General features: G+C 45.8%; 1 protein-coding gene across 8 annotated transcripts in view; it reads right to left on the reverse strand.

Moving 5' to 3' along the window:
* DOCK6 (dedicator of cytokinesis 6) overlaps nucleotides 1-23485 on the reverse strand; it is a 103981-nt gene that overhangs the window by 63089 nt on the left and 17407 nt on the right. For 7 of the 8 annotated variants that reach the window (XM_053372183.1, XM_053372177.1, XM_053372184.1 and 4 more), the window contains exons 4-17: nucleotides 22617-22685; nucleotides 19582-19711; nucleotides 17946-18158; nucleotides 17429-17514; nucleotides 16340-16406; nucleotides 14822-14971; nucleotides 14111-14191; nucleotides 12760-12916; nucleotides 10971-11095; nucleotides 9911-10004; nucleotides 9127-9289; nucleotides 1972-2089; nucleotides 1190-1260; nucleotides 748-886 (exon numbers count right to left, since the gene is read on the reverse strand). In XM_053372183.1, coding sequence (XP_053228158.1) covers nucleotides 748-886; nucleotides 1190-1260; nucleotides 1972-2089; nucleotides 9127-9289; nucleotides 9911-10004; nucleotides 10971-11095; nucleotides 12760-12916; nucleotides 14111-14191; nucleotides 14822-14971; nucleotides 16340-16406; nucleotides 17429-17514; nucleotides 17946-18158; nucleotides 19582-19711; nucleotides 22617-22685 — 1663 coding nt within the window. The other variant, XM_053372185.1, reaches the window with a different exon arrangement.

Below are 23485 nucleotides of genomic sequence, written 5' to 3' on the forward strand. Positions count from 1 at the left end.
CATGCTCTGATTATCTGCCACTTGGACTACTGTAATGCGCTCTATGTGGGGCTACCTTTGAAGATGACCGGAAACTACAATTAATCCAGAATGCGGCAGCTAGACTGGGGACTGGGAGTGGCCACCAAGACCACGTAACATCAGTCCTGAAAGACCTACATTGACTACCAGTGCGTTTCCGAGCACAATTCAAAGTGTTGGTGCTGACCTTCAAAGCCCTAAACGGCCTCAGCCCAGTATACCTGAAGGAGCGTCTCCACCCCCATCGTTCAGCCTGGACACTGAGGTGAAGCTCCGAAGGCCTTCTGGCAGTTTCCTCACTGCGAGAAGCCAAGTTACAGGGAACCAGGCAGAGGGCCTTCTTGGTAGTGATGCCTGCCCTGTGGAACGCCCTCCCATCAGATGTCAAGGAAATAAACAACTATCTGACTTTCAGAAGACATCTGAAGGCAGCTCTGTTTAGGGAAGTTTTTAATGTCTGGTGTTTTATCATGTTTTTAATATTCTGTTGGGTGTGGCTGGGGAAACCCAGTCAGATGGGCAGTGTATAAATAATACATTATTATTATTATTATTATTATTATTATTATTATTAGGCCTTCCACAGTGTCAGGATATGGGTTCATCAAAGCCTTAAAGTTACCAGAAATCTTTTGCCACCGGAGACATGGGTTTTGAACAGAGGAGCTTCTGCACATGAGCTCGGCTTCTGAGCTGCAAAACGCCATGGGTTCTGAAAGCACTCACTGTGTAGCCAACTGGGGTCTCCAAAGGCGTATTTTGCTTCTGCTGACAGCTGATATGGTAAAAGGTAAAGAGCAGGTGGTGGTTGTCCGTCAGGTTGGCTGGGATCTTTAGCTTGAACTCCTCGTAAAACTCAGGGGACCTGCAGGATACATGAGGGATGTCACAGTGGTCCACCAGGAGCCAGCACTGGCTAAGCCAGAGCCTCACCCACCCACAGGGGATCTTGAATGCATCAGACAATTTCTAATTTCCCCAGGAAAGAAAACTGCCAGGAAGAAGATTGCACAGGAGAACAATCTTATTTTTATGAGGCAGTTAGCTTGGGAGACCGCTGGTTCCTTATCCAGGGAGCTGTGAATCCTGATCAAAGCTGCAACTCTCCCCTCCCTGCCTCATTTGCAACAATTATCCCGTCCTGCCGCCAAAGTTACTTAGGACTCACTTGTTATGGTATACAACAGCTGTGTAAGCTTCTTTTGCAAAGTCACTGCAACTCGATTTCCCAAAGATAACCTGGGGTTGTTAGGAAAGCCAGAAATAGACTTAGTCAGAGACAGGGAGGCTGAAGTCCAGCAGACCACAGGGAGGGAGCCTGAGGACGCGACGGTCAAAGGGCCACCTGAAAAGGCTATGCAATTTTCAATGTTTGCTTACAAAAAAAAAATTACCCGGTATGTCTCAACGCTTTTCCACATTGGCTAGAGCCTCACCAACGCCACTGCCCTCTCCTTAATCCCCCTGAGAAACTAAAAGGGGTGGTGGCGACAGCAGCATCTGCCACCTGAACCAGGGAGGCTACAGAAGGAGTTACTTCGGTCATTGGCTAGAATTCAGCATGGAAGGTCACCAGCTGCCCACCCTTAGCATGAAAGCACCACCCCCGGAGGCTTAGATCTGCCACAGATGTGGCTATATTTTCCCATAGATGAGGACTAGGATCTTGACCCAAAAGGGCCTCCAAAGAGTAGAAACTGTGAATCTGCTTAGCAAAACCGTTCCCCCAAAACTATGTATAATTAAGAGAAATGGGAGAGTTCAAAATACAGAGAGGGACTGGCTAGGAGACTAAACTTTTGGGCAAAATGGCATATTGGGCTCTATGTTTTCCTTTTTTATATTCAGATGCTCCCTTGCTCTCTCACAGCACAACCTAGATCTTTGCTCCGGAAGGCCAGTGGAGCTGCAAAAGTTGTAAGGAAGCCACAGGGAGTTTGCCTCACTCACTGGCATGGCTTGGCCAGGGTCCTCTCCAGCCATGAACTGGAGCTTCACCGCGATGTTCCGGACTGAACCTTGACGACTGCTGAAGTTCAGGCTTTGGGGATAAACATACAGCAGGTTCCTGCAAGAGAAGGGGAAACTTTACAGTTCTGATGGAGAGCGGCAGCAAATGTGTACATGGCAGAGAGACCCATAACTGATGCGATTGCCAGAACACCTTTTCCTTATCTGCAAAAGAAATCAATGTACACCTGCTGGGAATCAGTTGCACTCAAAGATTAAGGTACAACTTAGTAGGGATTTTCACAGGCTATGCAGATAACTTAAAATGTGTTCTGTTCAGAGTTTCAGCCCACCAACAGCTCCTACTCCATTTCCTGCCCTCTGGTCTCCCATTCTCTGCCTGCAGTTGGTCAGAGTTCCATATGCACAGAGCATGCTCAGTCCATAAAGGTAAAAGACCAGGAGACCTTTGGAGCATCAAGTCTTTGCATCACGCCAGTCCTTCATGCCACCCTCTCCAAGAGGCAGTGGATTACATCACGTTGCTCCATCCCACAGCCCAGCCAGGATAAACATAGCCAGCATTTGGACAGACACGCCACCTTCCCCTCCCCGCAACCTCTTGCAACCCTTCAGAGGTGCCAGAATCCAAAGTTAGCCTTTAGGTGCCTCTGCACCTCTGCAATAAGCCGCCATCTGCCAGCATTGTGCAACTCTGTTGCCCCAGGTCAGAAGTTCTGTGCCCATGCTAAGTGTGGGATGAGAGCCCAGGATTAAAATACTGCTGGCTCATTAAATGCTGGAGTGGGTTGCTCAGTCCAGCTCAATCGTCTCTTTCCCCATCGGACCCCTCCCTCGCTTCTGCATATAAAGCGGCAGGCTTACTCCCTTCGGTTTTTCCATTGGCTTGCAAGTCACAGCCATGCTGACTTTCCTATTCCTGAGTATCTTGCTGCCTTCTGCAGCCATGCTTGCCCCTATCCTCACAGGCCCGCAGAAGCCGGCGGCTCCGCAGGAGGTAAACATTCTTTTCTACGGGGTAATGCAGTTCGCCAGCACGCTGAGTGACCTCTACGAGTCCACAACGCAGAAGCTTGACAAGATCAGATGCAGCTCCGAGTTCTACGAGCGGGGCTTGGAAGAGCTGCGTCGTCAGACCCAAAGAGCCCAGCAGAAGCAGGAAGAGACCAGAGAGATTGTTGAGGGGCTGGAGGTAACTGTGCTTAAATTATAAGAGCAGGGGAAGGAGGGAAGACAGCGCCAGCCCAGATTAAAAGGCATTGCACTAGAGCAAAGCAGTAGCCATATTTTGTTGGTGGGACAACAGGGCCTTGACCAGCTTTATGAAATGCTGCCCCCCCCCTTGCTGATTAGACAGGCAGCTATGATCCTTTGCTTCAGATGCCTGTTGAAAACTTTTCCTTTTTTAAAAAAAACTCCCAGCTGAACTGTTGCTTTCAGTTTGCAGCCGATATGACAAAAAAATGAGGATTTTTATTGTGCACTGTAATTTTGCTTACTGGCTGGTTTTTATATTATATTACCGTATTGTCCTGAATATAAGCCTCACCTTTCCCCCCAAATTCCGACTGTGAAAAATTAAAGTGCGGCTTATATTCATGACCTTACGGTATGCACACGTAGTCCCCCATCCTCTTCCCCAAGGCCTGGAAGGGAGAAAGTGAGGAAGTGGAAAGGCTGCCAGCAACACAATGCGCGCCCGCCCCCCAGTATGCAGCTAGGAGCAGCAAGAAATGGAGCAGCTTATATTTGGGTATTTTCACATTTCCCCCTCTTCAATCTTCTAATCTTCCAACCATACAATGTTAAGTTTCCCTACCTAGTCCACCGCGCCCCCCAGGGTCCCAACTTCATCAGAGAGCCCCTTTGGTCAGTCTTCCTCATCCACCATTCCTGCTCTTTCTTTGATAGGATGAGAGCCTGGCAAGATGGCAGCAGGCTCACAGCAACAAGGAAACGTTGCAGAAGATGCTTGCGGGCCAGCAGGACCTCGTGCGACAAGTGAAGGCGCTCGAAGGGATGCTGGCTATCATGGAAGAGCGAGGTTTCCAAAATAAGGGACGGGAATTTTCTGCTTTGAAGGTAATCCGCCACCTTCTCCTCTGTAAGGCGGCACCCTAAGTCACTTGCTCTGGCCCCCTTGTGGTTTCTGCCATTCTGCTCTCCAAAATCTCTAGGGGGCTTGAAGAAGTGCCTAGACAAGTGAACTCTGAGCTCATCTGTACTTCATGAGAGGCCATCTCCATGTAGCCCCACTGATCACTACACTCAAACTTACAGATTCAGCAATGAACCAACTCATGCATAGGTCAATGGGCATGCACTCATATAGACAATCTTGCCCATGGGTAGGCAAACTAAGGCCCGGGGGCTGGATCTGGCCCAATCGCCTTCTAAATCTGGCCCGCAGACGGTCTGGGAATCAGCGTGTTTCTACATGAGTAGAATGTGCCCTTTTATTTAAAATGAATCTCTGGGTTATTTGTGGGGCCTGCCTAGTGTTTTTACATGTGTAGAATGTGTGCTTTTATTTAAAATGCATCTCTGGGTTATTTGTGGGGCATAAGAATTTGTTCATTTTTTCCCCAAAATATAGTCCGGCCCCCCACAAGGTCTGAGGGACAGTGGACCGGCTCCCTGCTGAAAAAGTTTGCTGACCCCTGATCTTGCCCCTCACCCCTCTAGCTCTTCCATTCATAGAAGTTGCAATCATTGAATGGGCCTTCTCCACAGGAGGAGGCATCCAGCTGGTAGTGAAACCACAGCTCCACCAGAGGCTTCTAGCTAGTCAGCCAGCAGCCAGAGGGAACTTGCCGAGGAGGATGGTTCAGCTTACTCAAGCAGCCACAGGGAAAGCAAAGGGGGAAGATAAAGAGGCTGCACCCCTGAAAGACACTGGCGGTGATGGGGACTGGTGACTTCCTCACCACCATTTACGGATCCTAGGAGGTTGCAAGCCTCCACAATCCCAACTACCTCAAACTCTTCGGCATGGACAGCAGAAGCCTCAGTGGCCGCCGCCTGGCATTTGCACTGCTATCAAAGGCAGCCAGAGATCATGGAACCTTCTAAGCCTTTGACAGCGTTGCATGAACAGGAGAAGCCCTACTGGAACTTCTTTGTGCCATGCAAAGCTGTGAATTGCAGCTGAGCCAATGTAATTGTGATTTCTGCATTGTAGAGGGCTGGATTAGATGATTCTCAGGGTCCCTTCCAACTCTACAATTCTATGATTCTACAATAATAATTCCCATGCCCAGATAAAGTCCTGACAGAACCCCTGTGGGCTCCATGAAGCTGTCGTTTTGAGGGCTGGCTGGCTGGCTGAGAAGGAGTTAAGTTGGGAATTTGTGTTATTCAAAGCCAGATAAGAATTTGGGAGCCTTGTAACCCTTTCCTCCTCTTTGAGCCAAGCTTGATGGGGCCCCAAAGCTCACATCCAGGCCTGAGCTAGTAAAGCTTCACACCAAGCACAGCATAACATTCCAGCTCTCTCAAAAGCAACACACAGATGCTCGAAAGCTCAGTGGCAGGATCTCATTGCTCTGAAATATCAAGCCAGATCCCAACCCGTTTTAAACTCATAAGCTTATTTTCAGCTTATCCAAATCTCTTTTAAGGTACCGTCTGCTTTAACAGCATGAACAGCAGGGAGGGGTGTGTGTGGAGAGGCAGAGAGGGTAAGGATTAGGGCTCTCCGAGCTCAGTGCATAAATAAGACTAGGCAGTTATTTACTCCCAAGAGGGGAAGTACTGTTTTGGGGGGACAGGGGTCAGGCAGGTGTGGAGGACTCCCTGGTCCATAATGGGGTAACTGTGCCCCTCAAGGACAAGGTGCGCAGCCTGGGAGTCATTTTGGACTCACAGCTGTCTATGGAGGTGCAGGTCAATTCTGTGTCCAGGGCAGCTGTCTATCAGCTCCATCTGGCATGCCGGCTGAGACCCTACCTGCCTGCAGACAGTTTTGCCAGAGTGGTGCATGCTCTAGTTATCTCCTGCTTGGACTACTGCAATGCGCTCTACGTGGGGCTACCTTTGAAGGTGACCCGGAAACTACAAGTAATCCACAATGCGGCAGCTGGTCTGGGGACTGGGAGTGGCTGCTGAGACCATATAACACTGGTCCTGAAAGACCTACAATAGCTCCCAGTACATTTCCAAGCACAATTCAAAGCATTGGTGCTGACCTTTCAAGCCCTAAATGGCCTTCGGCCCAGTATACCTAAAGGAGCATCTCCACCCCCATCGTTCAGCCCGGACACAGAGGTCCAGCTCTGAGGGCCTTCTGGCAGTTCCCTCACTGAGAGAAGTGAGGTTACAGGGAACCAGGCAGAGGGCCTTCTTGGTAATGGCGCCCATCCTGCGGAATGCCCTCCCATCAGATGTCAAGGAAATAAACAACTATCTGACTTTTAGAAGACATCTGAAAGCAGCCCTGTTTAGGGATGTTTTATCGTGTTTTTAATATTCTGTTGGGAGCCGCCCAAAGTGGCTGGGGAAACACAGCCAGATGGGTGGGGTATAAATAATAAATTATTGTTAAGTTATAGAGGGAAACCTGCATGTAAGCAGCAGCAGCAGTAGTACCTCTGTCTCCTCCTGGCTCTTGATATCAACTTGTCATAAGAGCACCACACTCCTCTCTCTATTAGCACTGCTAGTAAATTGAGCATGTTACCCCTTGCAGAAAGCATTAGTAATGGCTGCAACAGCTCTCCAGGATTGACTTCTTGGGCGAAGCAGAGTACTAGGCTGAAATTGTGACTGTATTACAACCGGAAAACATATGGCACAGTCCTGCTGAAGAGGGATCATATTCTGCACTGGTTGTGAGGGGAAGTGGCAGAGAGAAGGCCTGGTAACTGTATGAATAGATGGCCCAGAATGGGAAGTGAATGAAGTCATGGTTTAGGAATCCCCAGGGTTGAAAAATGAGATGAGGAATTCCCCAGGGTTGGAGACTGAGATTAAGGGGTCTAAAACATCAGAAACTGCAAGCAATGGATAAAAGAACCCCCACCTCTCGGTTAACCGATATCCTCTCCCCTCAGGCACACATGCAACAGCAGAATCTCACCATCTGGTCCCTGCTGAGAGCCACCCAGCAGCAGCAGCAGCAAATGGCTCGGCAGACAGAACAGCTGCTCTGGATCCAAAGACTAGCAAGGCAAGAGGTGCTTCTTGGGGACGTTTCATAAACAAAGATCAAGTTAGTGTGTTGTTGTGATAAGGGCAGCTCCTGGCTCAAAGCTGCTGCCATTTGCTAGTTGTGGTAACCGTCTTTCTGATGCAGGGCACTCATGCCAAGATCTCAGCACTGTAAAGTACCCTTACTATAGTAATGGGCGCTGTGGTCTAAACCACTGAGCCTCTTGGGCTTGCTAATCGGAAGGTCGACGGTTCAAATCCCCGCAACGGAGTAAGCTCCCGTTGCTCTGTCCCAGATCCTGCCAACCTAGCACACCAGTGCAAGCAGATAAATATGTACCGCTGTGGCAGAAAGGTAAACGGCGTTTCCATGCGCTCTGGTTTCCGTCACGGTGTCCTGTTGTGCCAGAAGCAGTTTAGTCATGCTGGCCACATGACCCGGAAGCTGTCTGTGGACAAATGCCGGCTCCCTTGGCCTGAAAGTGAGATGAGCGCCGCAACCCCATTCTCGCCTTTGACTGGACTTAACCATCCAGGGGTCCTTTAACCTTTTCTTTTTTTTAACCTATGTAATAATCATGGGAGGGTACCAGAGGAGGGAAGAAACAAGTCTGATCCCCAATACACAAAGTGCAACACACCTGCCTCTAACTTGCTAAGAAAGCAAAGACGAGGACATACGCTAAGAGCCCAGGCCTCTGGGGCCACAAATAAGGAAGTCCACTTGAGGGGACGTAGGTTTGATCTTTGAGATCCGCTTGCTTAATGCCGCCTTACTTGTCCTTGTTTCCAGATGAAGAATCACAAAGTTGTGAAGCTGAATTGGGGGACCTGGACAAAGACACCACAGCAACATTCATGCCAAAGAGGGGATCGTGATTTTTGGAGCAGAAAACCTTCTGCTCGCAGCGGCTTGGTGGCAACTATTTGCACCTGTCCTGAAACATGGCTGATTGTGTCATAGCATCCACAGGGTGGCCAGTAGGAGATCAGCAGCAGGCTAGAAGAATCATCCAGCCTCATGACGAGAACTTTCCAACACCTGCCTGACCTAATCTAAATATGTAGATCCTCACCTTCTGAAGTGAGGAACTGCGAGTCCTCCGAAGGATCTTTAGAAAAGTCGCAGTATCAGCAAAACAAGTAACCTTTCTGAAAGCTACATTGCCTTACCCAAGGCTACTGACTGCTGCATCAGAGATGGATCTCATTATACAGAGCACATTATGTGTACACACTGAACATCTGCTTTTCAGTGTGGATGGGCATTCTGTGCTGCAATACCGCCTTGGCTGCCAGGGCTTACCAGGAATGAGAGTACAATATTATTAGTGCTTCACCAGATCAGACACTGGAAGGAAGCCGCAACAGTTGCTGCCAAAGGACTACCGTTTTATCTACTGTGTGCCGAAAAAGATCTGGGTCATTATTCAGTATGATGACAGCGGCAGCTGAACACTTAAGGCCAGAATCTTGGTGCTGAACTCTTGACAACCCTGTGGTCATATTGCTACATAGCAACCTGCAGCCTGACAGGGGATGGGAGGAAGCTGGCAGCTTGTCACAGTTTACTTAAAATTAGTACTGAGAACTGCAAGATCAACCAAGGAGAAACTCATCCCTTTGTTCCTGAGCACACAGTTTTAAGGAGTCAACACACATTATTCACAGAGGGCTAGGATAATGAGTGGAAGTCCTGCGCGGAGCTTCCTATAAAGGGAGGCAGCTTGTTGGCAACTAAGAAAAAACAGGTTACAGATGAACTGGTGGAGAAGGAGAGGGAACGAAAGCTGCAACCAATACCTTGTTCAACCAATATCAGTTTGCCGTTGTAGCATTTGTTTCTGCCACTTCAGAATACAGAGGAATTCAGTACCACAAGGTTGAAAAGATCAGAACTGAAAAGCACGGAATTTAAGCACCACAAGGCATACAAAACAGAGCTGCTTTTGCACCCGCTGGCCAGCAAAGCTGCCTTAAACCTACCTGTACGTTGTGTGCGGTGTGTATACTTCCTTAACTGGAAACTCCAGAATCTCCTTGGTGGGCCGGACTCGGAGGTCAGGATAGGGCAGAACATGCAGAAGTTCTGGTGACAGGCAGTAATGGGGGTTCTCTGGCACAGGAGAAATGTCGATCTTGAGCTGGGCTGTGAGGCAGAAACAAGAGGGTGTGGTGGGAGGGGTATAAGGAGAGTTTGCATACAGAAGCCAACATGACAAAACTGACAGACCTCTGAGACTGAGAGTGTGTGGTAGAGGGCTGGAGAGTTCTAGGGTGCTTGAGTTTCCTGATCTCTATTATATCACAAAGAAGAATGAGCACACACAGAGCTTGCACAAGGAATGGAAACGGACAACAGAAACTATAGAGAGGCCTCCTTCACCTCAAACAGAGAACAATGAAGGATGGTTTAAAAACTTTAAAAATAATAATAAACTATGCTGATTTGCTCTTGTTCTCATTTGACTGGATTCTAAAACACCTACAGCTATTTCTTGTAATGGCTGATCTTTCTGCCTCACTTTGGGAGGAAACTGAATACAAACCCAGACACACACACAGACAGACTTTTTCTCCGCTTTCTGTTCTCAGGAACCATTTCCTGCTCTTGGCAAAAGTGGGATCTGGCCAAAGAGTTTTATTGCTTTTGTCACAACAGACTACATGGCTACTACAATCAACACCAGCTCCAGAATTTCCCACTCCACAGAGCTCCCAACAAGAGGCAGTGCTTTGTCACAGGCTGACTTACAGGCACCCACCTTACCTGTGACAGGTCGGAGCCTTCTTAGGACAGATGATGGCCGCCTCATGTCTGCCAGAAACTTGTATAGGTCCTCATCACTGAGGCGATCACCTTCCTAGAGGTTTTTTTTTTGGGGAGGGGGGAGGAAAAGAGAAGAGAAGGGGACAGTTGAACCAGAACAGGAGAATAACATCCACCAAGACAGTGGCATTAAGACCCCTATGAGTTCCTCAGTGGATGTGGCACTACTCTAGCAATACTTGTTCCAATTTACTCATTTACCCTATGTATAGACTGTCCATTGCATTGCACTGCTAGGACCATTTCCAATAAGTCTAAAAACATAATACAAGGAAACACATCAAAGCATACATAGGATAAAATCCAATCTTAAACCATTACAAACGATTGTTTGAGCAATAAAGTACAAGATAAGATCTTGACACCAGACTGAAATAAAGCAATTCACCTGGTGCCCTGAATTGGATTTTAACCTACATCAGAAACTCATTAACAGAGAGGCAGTATAAGCCTCTAGGGACAGGGAATTTCACAACTGGGGCACCACTACAGAGAAGGCGTTGCCAAACAAGTAGATGTGAGAGGCACCTGCGATATTCCTCAGGTTCATTTTAAGACTCTGCCAGAACATATACTTCATTGTATACAACTTAACTTTCAAAGTCATAAATTGCAAGTCATTTGAAGGTTCTGTCAAGGATCTGAAGCTCTGTTGGAGTATACAAGTTCTGAACACGCACTGAAGACTCTTGTGGAAAGTGCTTGAAAATCTTTGTTGTAAGAAAAGGAGGAGCCCTGCAAATAAAGGCACAGGAACCTGCTGGGCCCTGGGCTGTGACCATACCCCACCTTCAACCCATTTCCCAGCATTTTATGCTGAGTGGGGAAAACAATGAAAGAAGAATCGCAGCTTCTTATGAGGAAAGAGAAAATTCTCTAGCACAAACAGGTAATTGCCTGCAAATCTCTGGTCCTGTTAGCTGCACTCCTACAGATGTGAAAACCAAAAGACAGTGATATTATGACTCAGTCCAGACAGCCCAGACTCCAAGCCTCCCACCTGCTTGAAGAAGTTGGTGACGGTGAGGGTAGCTGGGCGGAAGTTGCTGAAGCTGCACATCTCCTCCCCAACACTCATGCGCTCGTATGTTTTCCTCTTGCGCTCATTCCAGGTTCCCTTGCGATCTAGAACAGAGAAAGATATGTTCAATAGTTGAGGTACACACATGCACAAATAAGAAGTCATATCTAGGCAATAGGCTACAGTGAGAAGAGAACCGGGCTCTGCTAGGAACTCATGTGTGGTATTAGGTGAGTGGCTATCACTGCCTCTCAGCTTCATGTCCACAGCACTGGGGAGGGGGATGTGGCCTACTTTGCAAGGTTGTTGTGAGGGCAAACCTAATGGAGACCACAACGCTGTACAACAGCGCAATGGTAGCGCTAATAGGCATTTTGCAGAAACTACCCACAAGCTTCCTCAATAACTTAGAAGAGTTGTTTCTACAAAACCAATAGGTGTCCCACAATAACACTGGAAGCAGCTTTTCTAAAGTAGTGCAGCATTGTCCCTTGACAAATACCTTACAATTTGCAATGTAAACAAACTTCAAAATCTCCAGCCCAACGAAGGGGAGCTGTATCACTCATGTCATGCAGGTTTACACTTAAGCGATAAATGATTGATCGTGGCCAAGAAAACTAAACCCCTTAATCTGTCAGAGTCTGCTACAGAGGTGGTACTTTGCACTGTGCTCTATGGAGGCAGATGTACAGACACCAGGAGGCCCCTGCAGTTAAGTCCACCGAATAAAAAAACCCTGTTTGCGTGCTCTAGTAGACATGGTATAATGTGTCAAATTACACTTGAGGTCTGCCGTACAAAGCATTCGGAAGATGCTCCTCATCCCCAATTTTTCCCTGCTGATAGATTGAAGGAGTCAGCATACCCTTGTTTGAAGAAAGGAGAGCAAAACGTAGAAACTGCCGCTTCCTTTGTCTCAGTCTCTAGCTCATGAGCATAAATGAACTACCTCATTCTAAATTTCTGTATTGCGAGCTTTAGGGCTGCATGGACATGACTGCAAATTTGTGGCTTGATTTTACTCTGTTTGTAATGCTAGCATGCGGTGAGTCAGCTTTAAACTACTCCTGTGATGCACAACTGCCAGTTACAAGTCATCCCATTTCTGATTATAAACATACGGTGCAATTTCTGGCATTTTCCTCTCTTCCTTGACCCACTCCATCTTGTACCATGATCCTCACCTACCAGGCAGCCTAGACACAGGGAGTTCCCATCCAGTAATGCCTTGTTGTTGTTGTTGTTGTTGTTGTTGTTGTTGTTGTTGTTGTTGTTGTTGTTGTTGTTTGTTGTTACATTTGTATCCCACCTTTCCTCCAAGGAGCTCAAAGTGGCTTACAAAGTTCTCCTCCCCATTTTATCCTCACAAGAACCCTGTGAGATAGATCAGGTTGAGAGTGTGTGACTGGCCCAAGGTCACCCAGTGAGCTTCATGACCATTTGTGAATTTAAACTCGGGTCCCAGTCTGACACTCTAACCCAGGCATAGGCAAACTCGGCCCTCCATATGTTTTGGGACTACAACTCCCATCATCCCTAGCTAACAGGACCGGTGGTCAGGGATGATGGGAACTGTAGTCCCAAATCATCTGGAGGGCCAAGTTTGCCTATGCCTGCTCTAACCACTACATCACACTGCCTCAGTTCCCGATGTTCCTTTGGACAAAAGCTCCATGTAACTGGGAAAAAGCAGAGTCAGCAGGCAACTCCCCACAGGACAGGAAACATCCTTTCTCAAAGAGCTTGGTCACGGCACTATACTCACCACTCTCAGAGTCGGAAGCATCCCTCTCAAGCATCCCAGTGCTGTTGATTATATTCACGAGGTGGATGGCAGTCCAGGCAAATGGCATGCGGTACCTTCCCAGACGGGTGCAGAACTGCTCTCCTGCCACCCGCAGCTTCTCCAGCTTCTCTTTGTTCTGGAAGCACAAGGGGGGAGAAATCAGGATAGCAAACTTTTTATAAAAGAATGGATATGGTTTATTGAATATTTGCAAATAAACTGTAAACAGATAGGAACAATGGCAGGATTACTGTAATAACCTGCAGTTTTATAAGAGTATACATTTTAAAAAGATGCATAAATGATTAAGTTAATTTGGAATATGCAGAAAATATTTTAAAAAATAAATTTAAGGAACCGCAGAAAGAAGGGGAAGGAAGTCGATTTCCAAAATGTGAAAATGATTGTAAAATTATTGAAATGTATAAAAATATAAAATCATAAATAAAATTTTAAAAAGGAAGCACAAGGGGGGGAACTTCACCATTACTATGACCAAACTGTAAATGTTGAACCCCCTACTACATCCAGCCATAAAATAAACCTGTAAAGCAGGCCATTTTCATTCCACTGAGAACATGCAAGAGGTCATCCCAGGGCACCCAGGGATTTAATGATACAGGTAGAATTGAAACCCGGGGCCAAATCTAGCATGCTAGCTAGCTATCACACGCACGCGCGCACACACACACACACACACACACACACACAGAGAGAGAGATGTTACGAAAAAGGAGCAATGCAGAAGCGAGCTCCAGGTGGCTGGAATGCAAAACAGGAAGCTGATGTTTTGGGACTGTACCGTGGGAACCAGGGACGGTCTATTCTGTGCACTGAGCACCGGATGTTAGCTCAGAGTGGCACATGACCCTGTACTGGAAGTACATGGGTGGAGTTATTCTCTCTCTGCAGTTGGTGATGACAGTGTACAGACATGATTTCTCTGTACTGCTGGAAAGACAGGAATAAAAGCATGTAAATATATTTCTGTCTGTCTCTTTCCCCTCCCTAGCAATGGGAGGGGGGAGGAGTGGTGTGTTCTTCTTCACGTTGGGAAGAATCGCCGAGTAAGACCTCGCCTTGATCTTGCCGGGAGTCGCAGACAGGAGGTCAACAAGGATTCAAGCCGGGCACCTGGAGGGTGGCCAATTCCCTCTGAACTTCGCTGGCTTTTGGTTTTTATTGGCTTGAATCAACAAGAGAGAGAGAGAGCGCATGGCCAAGAACCCAACTACTTCCTTATCATACACACATACATACACACACACAAAAACACACACACACAGCATGGCCAGGAACCCAACTGCTTCCTCATCTTGCTTCCATCTACCTTCAGAGCATCGGTCTCCTTCATGACCATGTATGGCTCACAACATTCACTGATGTCCCCTTGCTGCAGCACCTTCTCCAGCTGGGCAGGGAAAGGAAAAGCAAGTTACTGGTGATGAAGTCTAGCAGATGCCTTGGACGTTCCCAAATTTTAAACCGAGAATGCTGTGAGCTCCACCTCAAGTTCTACTACTAGCCCTGACGAGAGGGGCCTGCATTCAGAGAGTCCTCTCAGCTGTCCCTGAAGCTAAGGAAAGATGAAAAGTCCTGCACCTAGAGCTGGGCTTACTCAGTGCTTGAAAAGAAAATATGGGGCAAGGAGAACAAAATTGTGTTCTGCACTATGTAATTACTTTTCTCTTGCTTATGCTTCTTTTGCATTATTCATTCAGCTAACCAAAACCATAAGCAAAATGAAAAAGAATGGGCCCTCCCAGACCTCACTCCAGTTTCAGAGAGTCTGCTAGACATTGCCCACACACATTCAAATCTCCCTCCAAACCCATGGGAACTAGAAACATGTTTTGTTTTGTTTTAAGGACAGCTGAGATTCTCAGGTTGTTAATTCTGATGCCCAGCTCAAACAAGCTATTTTCCTGCACTCACAGAAGGAGGCAGAATATATGTGCCTCCACCGCAGGCACAGAGCTTGCCAGAATGGCTGCGAAGGGGAATGAGCTTTGGAGGCGTGACTGAAGATCAAACATCTCACCTTGATCACTAAGAATATATCTGGAGAAGGATGTGTGAGGGAGAAGATGGCGGAGCGAGCCAGCGTGGAGATAGCAGGGTGGGCACTGTGCGCTCGCAGAAGCCCCTTCATGTGCTCCGAATTGAGGTCAAAATAGAAGTTTTCAGAGATCTAGAAAAGTTGGGGAAATGGGAGAAGCCAGGCAAAATTACCATGCACTCGAGACCCACTCCCGACCCGTCACAGCAATAAAAGCAACAAAGCTGGGAGCACCACAACAGTCAGAGGACTTTAGATCTGGACAAGGCCTATCCACTGTGGTCTTGAAATCTGGCTTGCTGTCACCACCACTACTGTAACAAGACACCTGGGCCTTCTCCTTCCTGCAGCCAGAGAGCAGCAGCCCCGTTTCCCACTGGCTTCTGCCAGATCTGCCTGGTTCCACACAGTAGTTTCCTGAGGCGCTTACTACAGTCAAACCTAGGAGACTGTGCTGGGCAGAAGAGAGGGGTCTCAGCTACACTTGTCAATTACAGTGGTACCTTGGTTTAAGAACAGCTTAGTTTATGAACAACTTGGATTAAGAACACTGCAAACCTGGAAGTAGGTGTTTTGGCTTGCAAACTTTGCCTTGGAAGCAGAACATGTTGAGTATGTTCCATTTGTAAATTGAGTCCACCGCTGCTATGGGAGAGCACGCCTTGGTTTAAGAACGCTTTGGTTTAAGAATGGACTTCCGGAATGGATTAAGTTCATAAACCAAGGTACTACTGTATATTGTTATAACTGTGTTACAAACATGCGGCACCAGATGGTGCTATAGAGCAACGATCTGTCGCCAATGGGATTTTCCATTAAGAGCTTTTATATCGTTTTTTTCTATAGCGTTTTTAAAAATCCGTATAGATCCAGCCAGAGAGAACTAAATGCACAGAGACTAAAGGCAGCAGGGCATGCAGCTGGCTAGGCTTCTCACTGCAGCTGAAGTCACCCTGTGTCCTTGGGATGGGAGTGAGGGGTCAGATAAAGCACAATCTGAAGGCGCCTGCATAGCTGCTGCCTGCGGAATGCTCTGATCCACCTTTCCCTCCTGGCTCAGCTGAGGCAGTTCATTCTCCTGCCTTTGAAACTCCTCTAACTAGAAGGAAGCGCTTGAGGCAGGAACCCACAAGAGTTGGCAACACTAACAGAAGGCAGGGCAATAGCTAGGGGAGAAAATGCCCCCTTTCCTCCAAAATGTCTGGAGGCGGTTCCTACCTGTTCCAGAACAGGAAGAGACTGCAGACTGCTCTGATTCCAGGGGAACTAGTAAGAAGACACATCAAGTAGCCTTGTGTATGTGCTGCATGGACATAATCAAGAGCATCTCCAACCCAGCGCTTCCTATGTCTATCAAACTAGTCTTTTAACATCTCAGCAGTTTTAGGCAACTGACCAATTTGCATCCTACCTTGCTATGCTTTGCTCTCTGCCCATTTTATAAAATGGTCCTGCTTCTAGCTGTAAAGACAAGTATTGCTCAGAATCACAGAGTAGTACCTTCTTCTTCTCCTTCACATCGTAAAGCGCTAGCGATCCAAAGATCGGCTCGATCTCGATCTCAAACCTGCTCCATGGAAGGGTACGAGAGAGAGAGAGAGAGAGAGAGAGAGAGAGAGAGAGAGAGAGATGGTTCGGTGAGAAAACCACCATACATCAACCATAGCCAGCAGTGCACGTTGTGTTGTCCATGAACATGGGCACCTCCTGGCAAAGCAACAAGGTGCCTTCTTCCCAAGGCAATTGCAGGTTGTTTGCAATTTAGCATGGGGGCCTCTTGTATGGACTGAACCTAGTGCCAGTGCTGTTCTCCACCATGAGATGACTGGAAACAGAGGCATGAGAATAGTGCATAAGAAATGGACCCCTAGATTCAGAATTTGGTTTTCCGCAGAGACAGCTTTGAAATCCTCCAGCAAAGTGTCATGTAATTCTACTCAATACTGAACCAGAGCAGAACTCCTATGTATAGTTAGCAGAGTAAAACTTAAACACGTTGCAGGATTCCCAAAAAATAGACCAGAGGCAATTAATATTTCATCCAGCAGAGCTTTACTGCTACTGAAGGCAAATGAGCATAATGGTCACAAATCCAATACACTCAGGACTGGCACTGTCCATAAGAAAGCCAGTTGCAGCAGACAATAACTTATTATAAGACTAAACCTCAACACTAAGCATACTATGTACAGAACACCACACCAGAAGGAAAAGAGAGAAAGTGAAACCCAGGCTCCTTCTGGCTTATTATTAAAGTCAGCATCACCTTGACAGAAGAGATAACAGTTTAAGCCAGCCGTACTCAGCTTCTCTGAAGGAATAACCCAAACATCACGAACCTTCTGCTTGTTTCTTTCACACAGAGAAGCTTCCAAAACCCTCTTGAATTAATTAAATAGGAAAGAACTCTGCACATCTGATCAATACTTTCTGCACTAAGAAATGCAAACTGACACAAAGTTCAGCCAGGGCCTCACACCCTTTGCACAGCATCGCACCCTGAAGCATTTGTGAAAAGCACTGCAATGGACCCAAACTTCCATGTATGTCCTACTTTGAGTTTGGTTTGGCAAATAAAAAGTGACTTACTTCAGAGACAAACACTTCACCAGGATCCTCTGACCAAAGTGCTCCTTGGGAACTTCTGGGATGCTGCAGCGTTCTACTGCCTCATCCTGAAAAGATAAAGAGAAGCACATCATCTATACAGTCATGTGCTTAGCGCTAGGAAAACAGTATCGGAGCTTGCTAGAACAAAAGTGAGTCCAAACAGAGTGTCGTAGGGCAGGGAAGAGACTGGACAGTTCTGAGATCTCTGGAGGAGGAGGAAAGGAGGGGTGCCAGGCAAAGTAATGATCCCTCCTACTCCTCTTTCTTGACAAAACCACTTAAAAAAGAATGACAACTGTGGTTGTTCTTCCTCCAACCTTTACCACTCAGCAAAGTCTGTGGCCATCAAAGCATCCTCTGCACAACCTGGTATCTGCCCCCAAGAGGCAAACGGGCACCTTCTAATCCTCATCAGCCCACATCCAAACATGCCTGCCATCTCCTGGATGCTACAGGATCATGCAAAAGCTACTGGAATCTCAGGGCCTGCGCTCACCTCATCTGGGGCCGGGTAAAGAGCCAGGATTTCACCGTGCCGGTTCTTCTTGCGCAGCTCCTCATTCGTGCGGTCAGTCTCTTCGATGGCAGTGCGCACCAAGAGAGAGCGCAACAAGAAGTCGGCTGCAGAGTTCTTCAAGTCAAAGATGCTGGAGGCCCAGCTGCCACGGGGTGTATCATCGAGGGAGGTGGAGCAGCGCTTCAGGTCATCCTGGAAGGGGCAAGGAATACCTGATGTTATGGTAAAAGGCCTTGTTGTCCACGGCATTGCCTTGCCGTGAGCCACATTGTCTTTCTACCGACAACAGCAAACTTCACGGAGCATCTAGCAAATGCACAGCAGCCCAGAGCATTTCGCCAGGCTCAGCATACCATATTTTTCCACGTATAACACGCCCCTGTGTATAAGATGCCCCCCTATTTTGGGGGTCTCAAAATTGAGAAAATGGGGGGAAATTGCCTAGAGTTGTTGAGCTTTTTTGGGGGGACATGATGCAGAAGCATCCAGTTGTATTTCTGCTCGCCGTCAGCAGCTGCCAATCACCCGCCCAAATGCTGCAGCAGCGCCCGATTGACAGCAGCCATTGCCACAGCCACCAGTCACCCGCACTAGAACTAGCAGAGTAAAACTTAAACACATTGCAGGATTCCCAAAAAATAGACCAGAGGCAATTAATATTCCATCCAGAAGAGCTTTACTGCTACTGAAGGCCAGTGAGCATAATTGTCACAAATCTAATACATTCAGGATTGGCACTGTCCATAAGAAATCCAGTTGCAGCAGACTTAACTTAAACTTACAATAACTTACAGTAAGACTAAACCTTAACACTAAGCATACTACGTACAGAACACCACACCAGAAGGAAAAGAGATAGAAAGAGAGAATGAAACCCAGGCTCCTTCTGGCCTATTATTATATTCCACATGACCTTCACAGAAGAGATAACAAAACAAGTTTAAGCTAGCTGTACTCAGCTTCTCTGAAGGAATAACCCAAACATCATGAACTTTCTGCTTGTTTCTTTCACACAGAGAAGCTTCCAGAACCCTCTTGAATGAAGTAGAATAGGAAAGATCTCTACACATCTGATTAATACTTTCTGCAGTAAGAAATGCGAAGTGACTCTTAGCAAAGGAATGATGGATACAAACACTTATGGAATATGCAGAAATGGTGAAACTTACCAGAAGAATAAGAAATCAAACTTGTTACAAAAGAATAGAAATGGTGTATTGAATATTTACAGATAGATTGTAAACAGATAAGAACATTGGCAGGATTATTGTAATAACCCCCAGTTTTATAAGAGTACATATTTAAAGTAGATGAATAAATGAGCAAATTAAGTTAATTTGCATATGCAATTAAGTTAATTTGGAACCGCAAAAAGAGGGGGAAGGAAGTCAAACTTTGAAATGTCAAAACGATTGTATAATTAGTGAAATGTATAAACCTGAAAAGTGTAAATAAAAATTTTAAAAAGAAAAGAAATGCAAACTGACAAAACTCCACCCACTCCCCAAAAAGATGGTCTTTCATATTATATTGTGAGTCTTTGCTCATGGATCCCATAGAGGACACAGAAGAGCTGCTCCAACATGCTAGATTTTACAAATCTGACTTGACTTACCGAATCCCCCTGGCTGCTCCGCTCTTCAGCTACTTCATCAAGTTCAAAGACTTGCCTAGGCAGCCCCTTCTGCCTCTCCCTTTGCCTCTCGGCCGTAATAGCATTGTACATGGTGCTCAGCCTTTGGTACCTGAACCAGGGCAGAAGAAACTGTGATGATAATGCCTGCTGGGAACCTTTGCGACTTAAAATGCAGAGACTTTAAAAGACAATCACATCGACCTCTACAAAGGTGCCATTCACCTTGATATGAATATTTCAGGTACGCAAAAAGGATAATTTAATCTCAGAGGTCCCCCAAAAAGGGGGTGGCTTCTTTCCTTTATACAATGCGGCCAATGTGTTTCAGCCCAAAATGCCTCTGTCAAGGGCTTTTCTAAAAAGATCATACAATATTCATTAAACAATTGTCCAGTCACAAAATAAAAATGGTTAAAAAACTGAGAATGTATTATATTAAAAATTCTAGCAAGTCAGATATACGATGAAAAGCTTATGTTAAACTGGAAGCAGCCATAGCACACACACAAAATTAAAAAGAAAAACCTAATACAAAAGACCAGCTTTATTTCTTAACAAACCTAGCTCAAAAGTTTGTTTTGTTAAAAGAAACTGATAGGGCAAAAAAGCTTGTAGGAGGACAACCTAAGGCTGTGCATTTAAATAATTTATGCCAAACACAGATGTCTTAACTTCACTAACAAGGAGAGATTCATTTCTCTTTTTTTGTATGCAAACTTTGGCTGCTTCCTGATGTTTTGTATGAATACTTCTGGGCAACCCAGTTTATTGTAGGGTGTCTCATTGGGGTTCCTCCACTGCCATAAAGCTAGGGGAACTTTGCAGCACAATTTGGTTGAGTGAGTGGGGGAGGGGAAGAAAAAATAGCAGCACCAGAAAGGCAGGAAGAAGGAAAACCAAAAATTGGAAGGGAGGGAAATTGTGATATTGTCAAGACGGCCTGTATGTCCTTTGTGGAACAGTCTAAATGTAAAAGCAAGCCGTTTTGGAACTGCTGCCCTAAACTGCTTTGAGAACTTTGCTGAAAAATTTTATGTGGATATTTTATAGCCGGAGGCTACCGTTTGCACAGAATGCTGCAGCACAATTGCTGACAGACGTGAGGACTTGTCAGCATATAATTCAGAGCTCTGCACTGGTTGCCGATCAGCTACCAGGTCAGGTTCAAGGTGTTGCTCTTAGGCTAAAAGGTAAAGGTAAAGGGACCCCTGACCATTAAATCCAGTCGTGGCCGACTCTGGGGTTGCGGCGCTCATCTCGCTTTATTGGCCAAGGGAGCCAGCGTACAGCTTCCGGCCGCTTCTGGTGAACCAGAGCAGTGCACGGAAATGCCGTTTACCTTCCCACCCGAGTGGTACCTATTTATCTACTTGCACTTTGACGTGCTTTCGAACTGCTAGGTTGGCAGGAGCAGGGACCGAGCAACGGGAGCTCACCCCATCACGAGGATTTGAACTGCTGACCTTCTGATCGGCAAGTCCTAGGCTCTGTGGTTTAACCCACAGTGCTACCCACGTCCCTTGCTCTTAGGCTACAAAGTCCTTAATAACTTGGGACCAGTTTACCTATAATATAACCTTACCCCCATGTGCCCTTTGACTGCTTTGACCAGTGGAACTGGCACTGCGACATGTGCCACCTGTTCTGCATTTGTTAGAATTTGATCATTTAGTGTCGCAGCACCTACACTTTGGGAACTCCCTGCTTATTGATATCAAGCAGGCACCTTCACCGAATTCTTTCCGGCACCTGCTAAAAACTTTCTTGTTTAGACAATCCTACCCTGAGGCTTAGAAAGGTTGGTGTGAATTTTAATCTGCTTTAGTATTTAATATTTAGTTTTAGTATTTTAGTATTTCGTATCTACTCACTGGGTTTACCTGGTTAGGAAAGCAAGTCATCAATCACAGGCTGCAAGGCAGGGCACTGAAATGCTTGTTATGCAAGAACCAAAAGGCACTATTAATTAACAGTGAACTCTATTTGCACTGGAAGAATGGCAGATGAAGGTGATAGACTACATGGGCTTGGCAGAAATGACGAGCAGAATACGAAACCAGGGAAGAGAAACAGCGCAAGAAGAATGGAAAAAATTCAAGGACTATTTAAAGAAATATCACAAAGTTAATGAAAGTTAGAATGATGATGGATTGGAAAGTAAACGGTTACTATTAGTAATGGTTAAGACAAGGAGAATAAGGAAGATTAGCTTAAACTTAAATTAAAATAAGGGAAGATTTGCTGAGTAATTGATAAGAATTTGGAATACAGAAAAGGGAGGCATGAGGAAGTCGGGGAAGGAAGGTATAAGAAATTAGGATATGAAATGGTACATGTTTTTTGTTTTGTTTTTGTCTTTGTATGTTTATGTATGTTATGTTTATATGGAAAAATTCTTGAATAAAAATATTTTTAAAACAAAACAAAACAGTGAACTCTATTTGAAAGACTCCCAAAAACTGAGATTACAATCCAGAACATATACTATCGCTCATTTGAATGAAGCAACTTTTCCACCACTACGGAATGATTGCTGAAGCAATAATTATGCAGTAATTGAAAGGACTTGGGCAACTAGGGCTCTGGCTATCAAATGGTCAATTATAAGCAGATACAATTATTACAGTGCAAGGATTCACTCCAATGCAATCTTAAGGAAGTTCCATAGAAAGTTAGGACTTTCCCTCCAACTTCTCTAGCCCTTCCATTGACACTTCAGAGGGCTGAAGGATGGGTGAATAACAGTTTGTGGGAAGGTGTGCAAGTCACGGCTAGTCCAGGTGGAAGTAAAAGGAGTCTAATAGGTTCTTTTAGTTAGAAGAATGTTTGTTTAAAATCTTTTTTCAGTTTGAAATGCAGCACTCCCCTACCAAAGGTTCCTTCTGTTAGGTCCATATTTAATCCACATCCAAAAAGATTAAGCACTGTCAGCAAATTTCACCACCGCCGCAATAACAAAGAATCAGTCTTTGCTATCCTTTCTCAAAGAAGAGGTGCAGAGCTACCCAACCTACTTTCTTTGGACCATGACCCAGTCTTCTGTGTAGACTTGTACAGCGTCTCGTACGCGAGCATCCTGCTTCCTGGAGAAGAATGAAAGAGGAAGAAAAGCAGGCTAGTAAAAATGTCGACAAGTTAGTAACATCCAAAGACTTATCTGCAAGGAGAGATAAGGATCAAATTTCTCTCCACATGTTTTGCTTCCACACCTTTATTAAACAACAGATAATACCTGGATATTCTTTTTTCTCACATAGATACAAATTTTAAAATGTGGCCCTTGAAAACTACTAGCCTTAGTGCTTGGTAAACACTACAATAAGAGCCTCCTTGTGCTTTGACTCTGAGCCTACAGGTGCTCCCGGGTTTTAGTAGCAGTCAAGAGTGGGGGTTTTCCCCCTTCTATTTGAAAAGCTGATCATTCCTTCCTATGATCATGGTGAACTGGATAGTTTTTGTGATGATTTCTGCATCTTAGTGCCATGACGAATAGTGCACTGAAGTCTTTTTTCCCTGTTATTTCTCTGTGGGATTACCAAAAAGGCAGAATTGTGAAAACCCTTCAGAATTTTTATCCACACATCTTAGGGCAAAGACCTGTAAGCACAACCAATCCGGGGTTTATCTTGTAAAATCCCAGATAACTTTCAAGAATGACCTACACCTCTTCACACTTAAGTCTCCTTTGGGAATTAAATGGATGCCTTCCCAAAAGCTTTATGCAGATGTCAAAAGTCAGTTATATTGCCATTTAAATCAGTCTTCCAAAGCAGCATTCAGCCATGCTGAAATTGTTAATGTGAAGATTAAAAAATAGCCTTTGCCTACCACGTTTTCGCTGGTCAATACTGCAGAACTAGCAAGTTCTAATGCAGAAAACTGC

This window comes from Podarcis raffonei, chromosome 17 (genome assembly GCF_027172205.1).
Source record: "Podarcis raffonei isolate rPodRaf1 chromosome 17, rPodRaf1.pri, whole genome shotgun sequence".
NCBI classification, from domain to species: domain Eukaryota; kingdom Metazoa; phylum Chordata; class Lepidosauria; order Squamata; family Lacertidae; genus Podarcis; species Podarcis raffonei.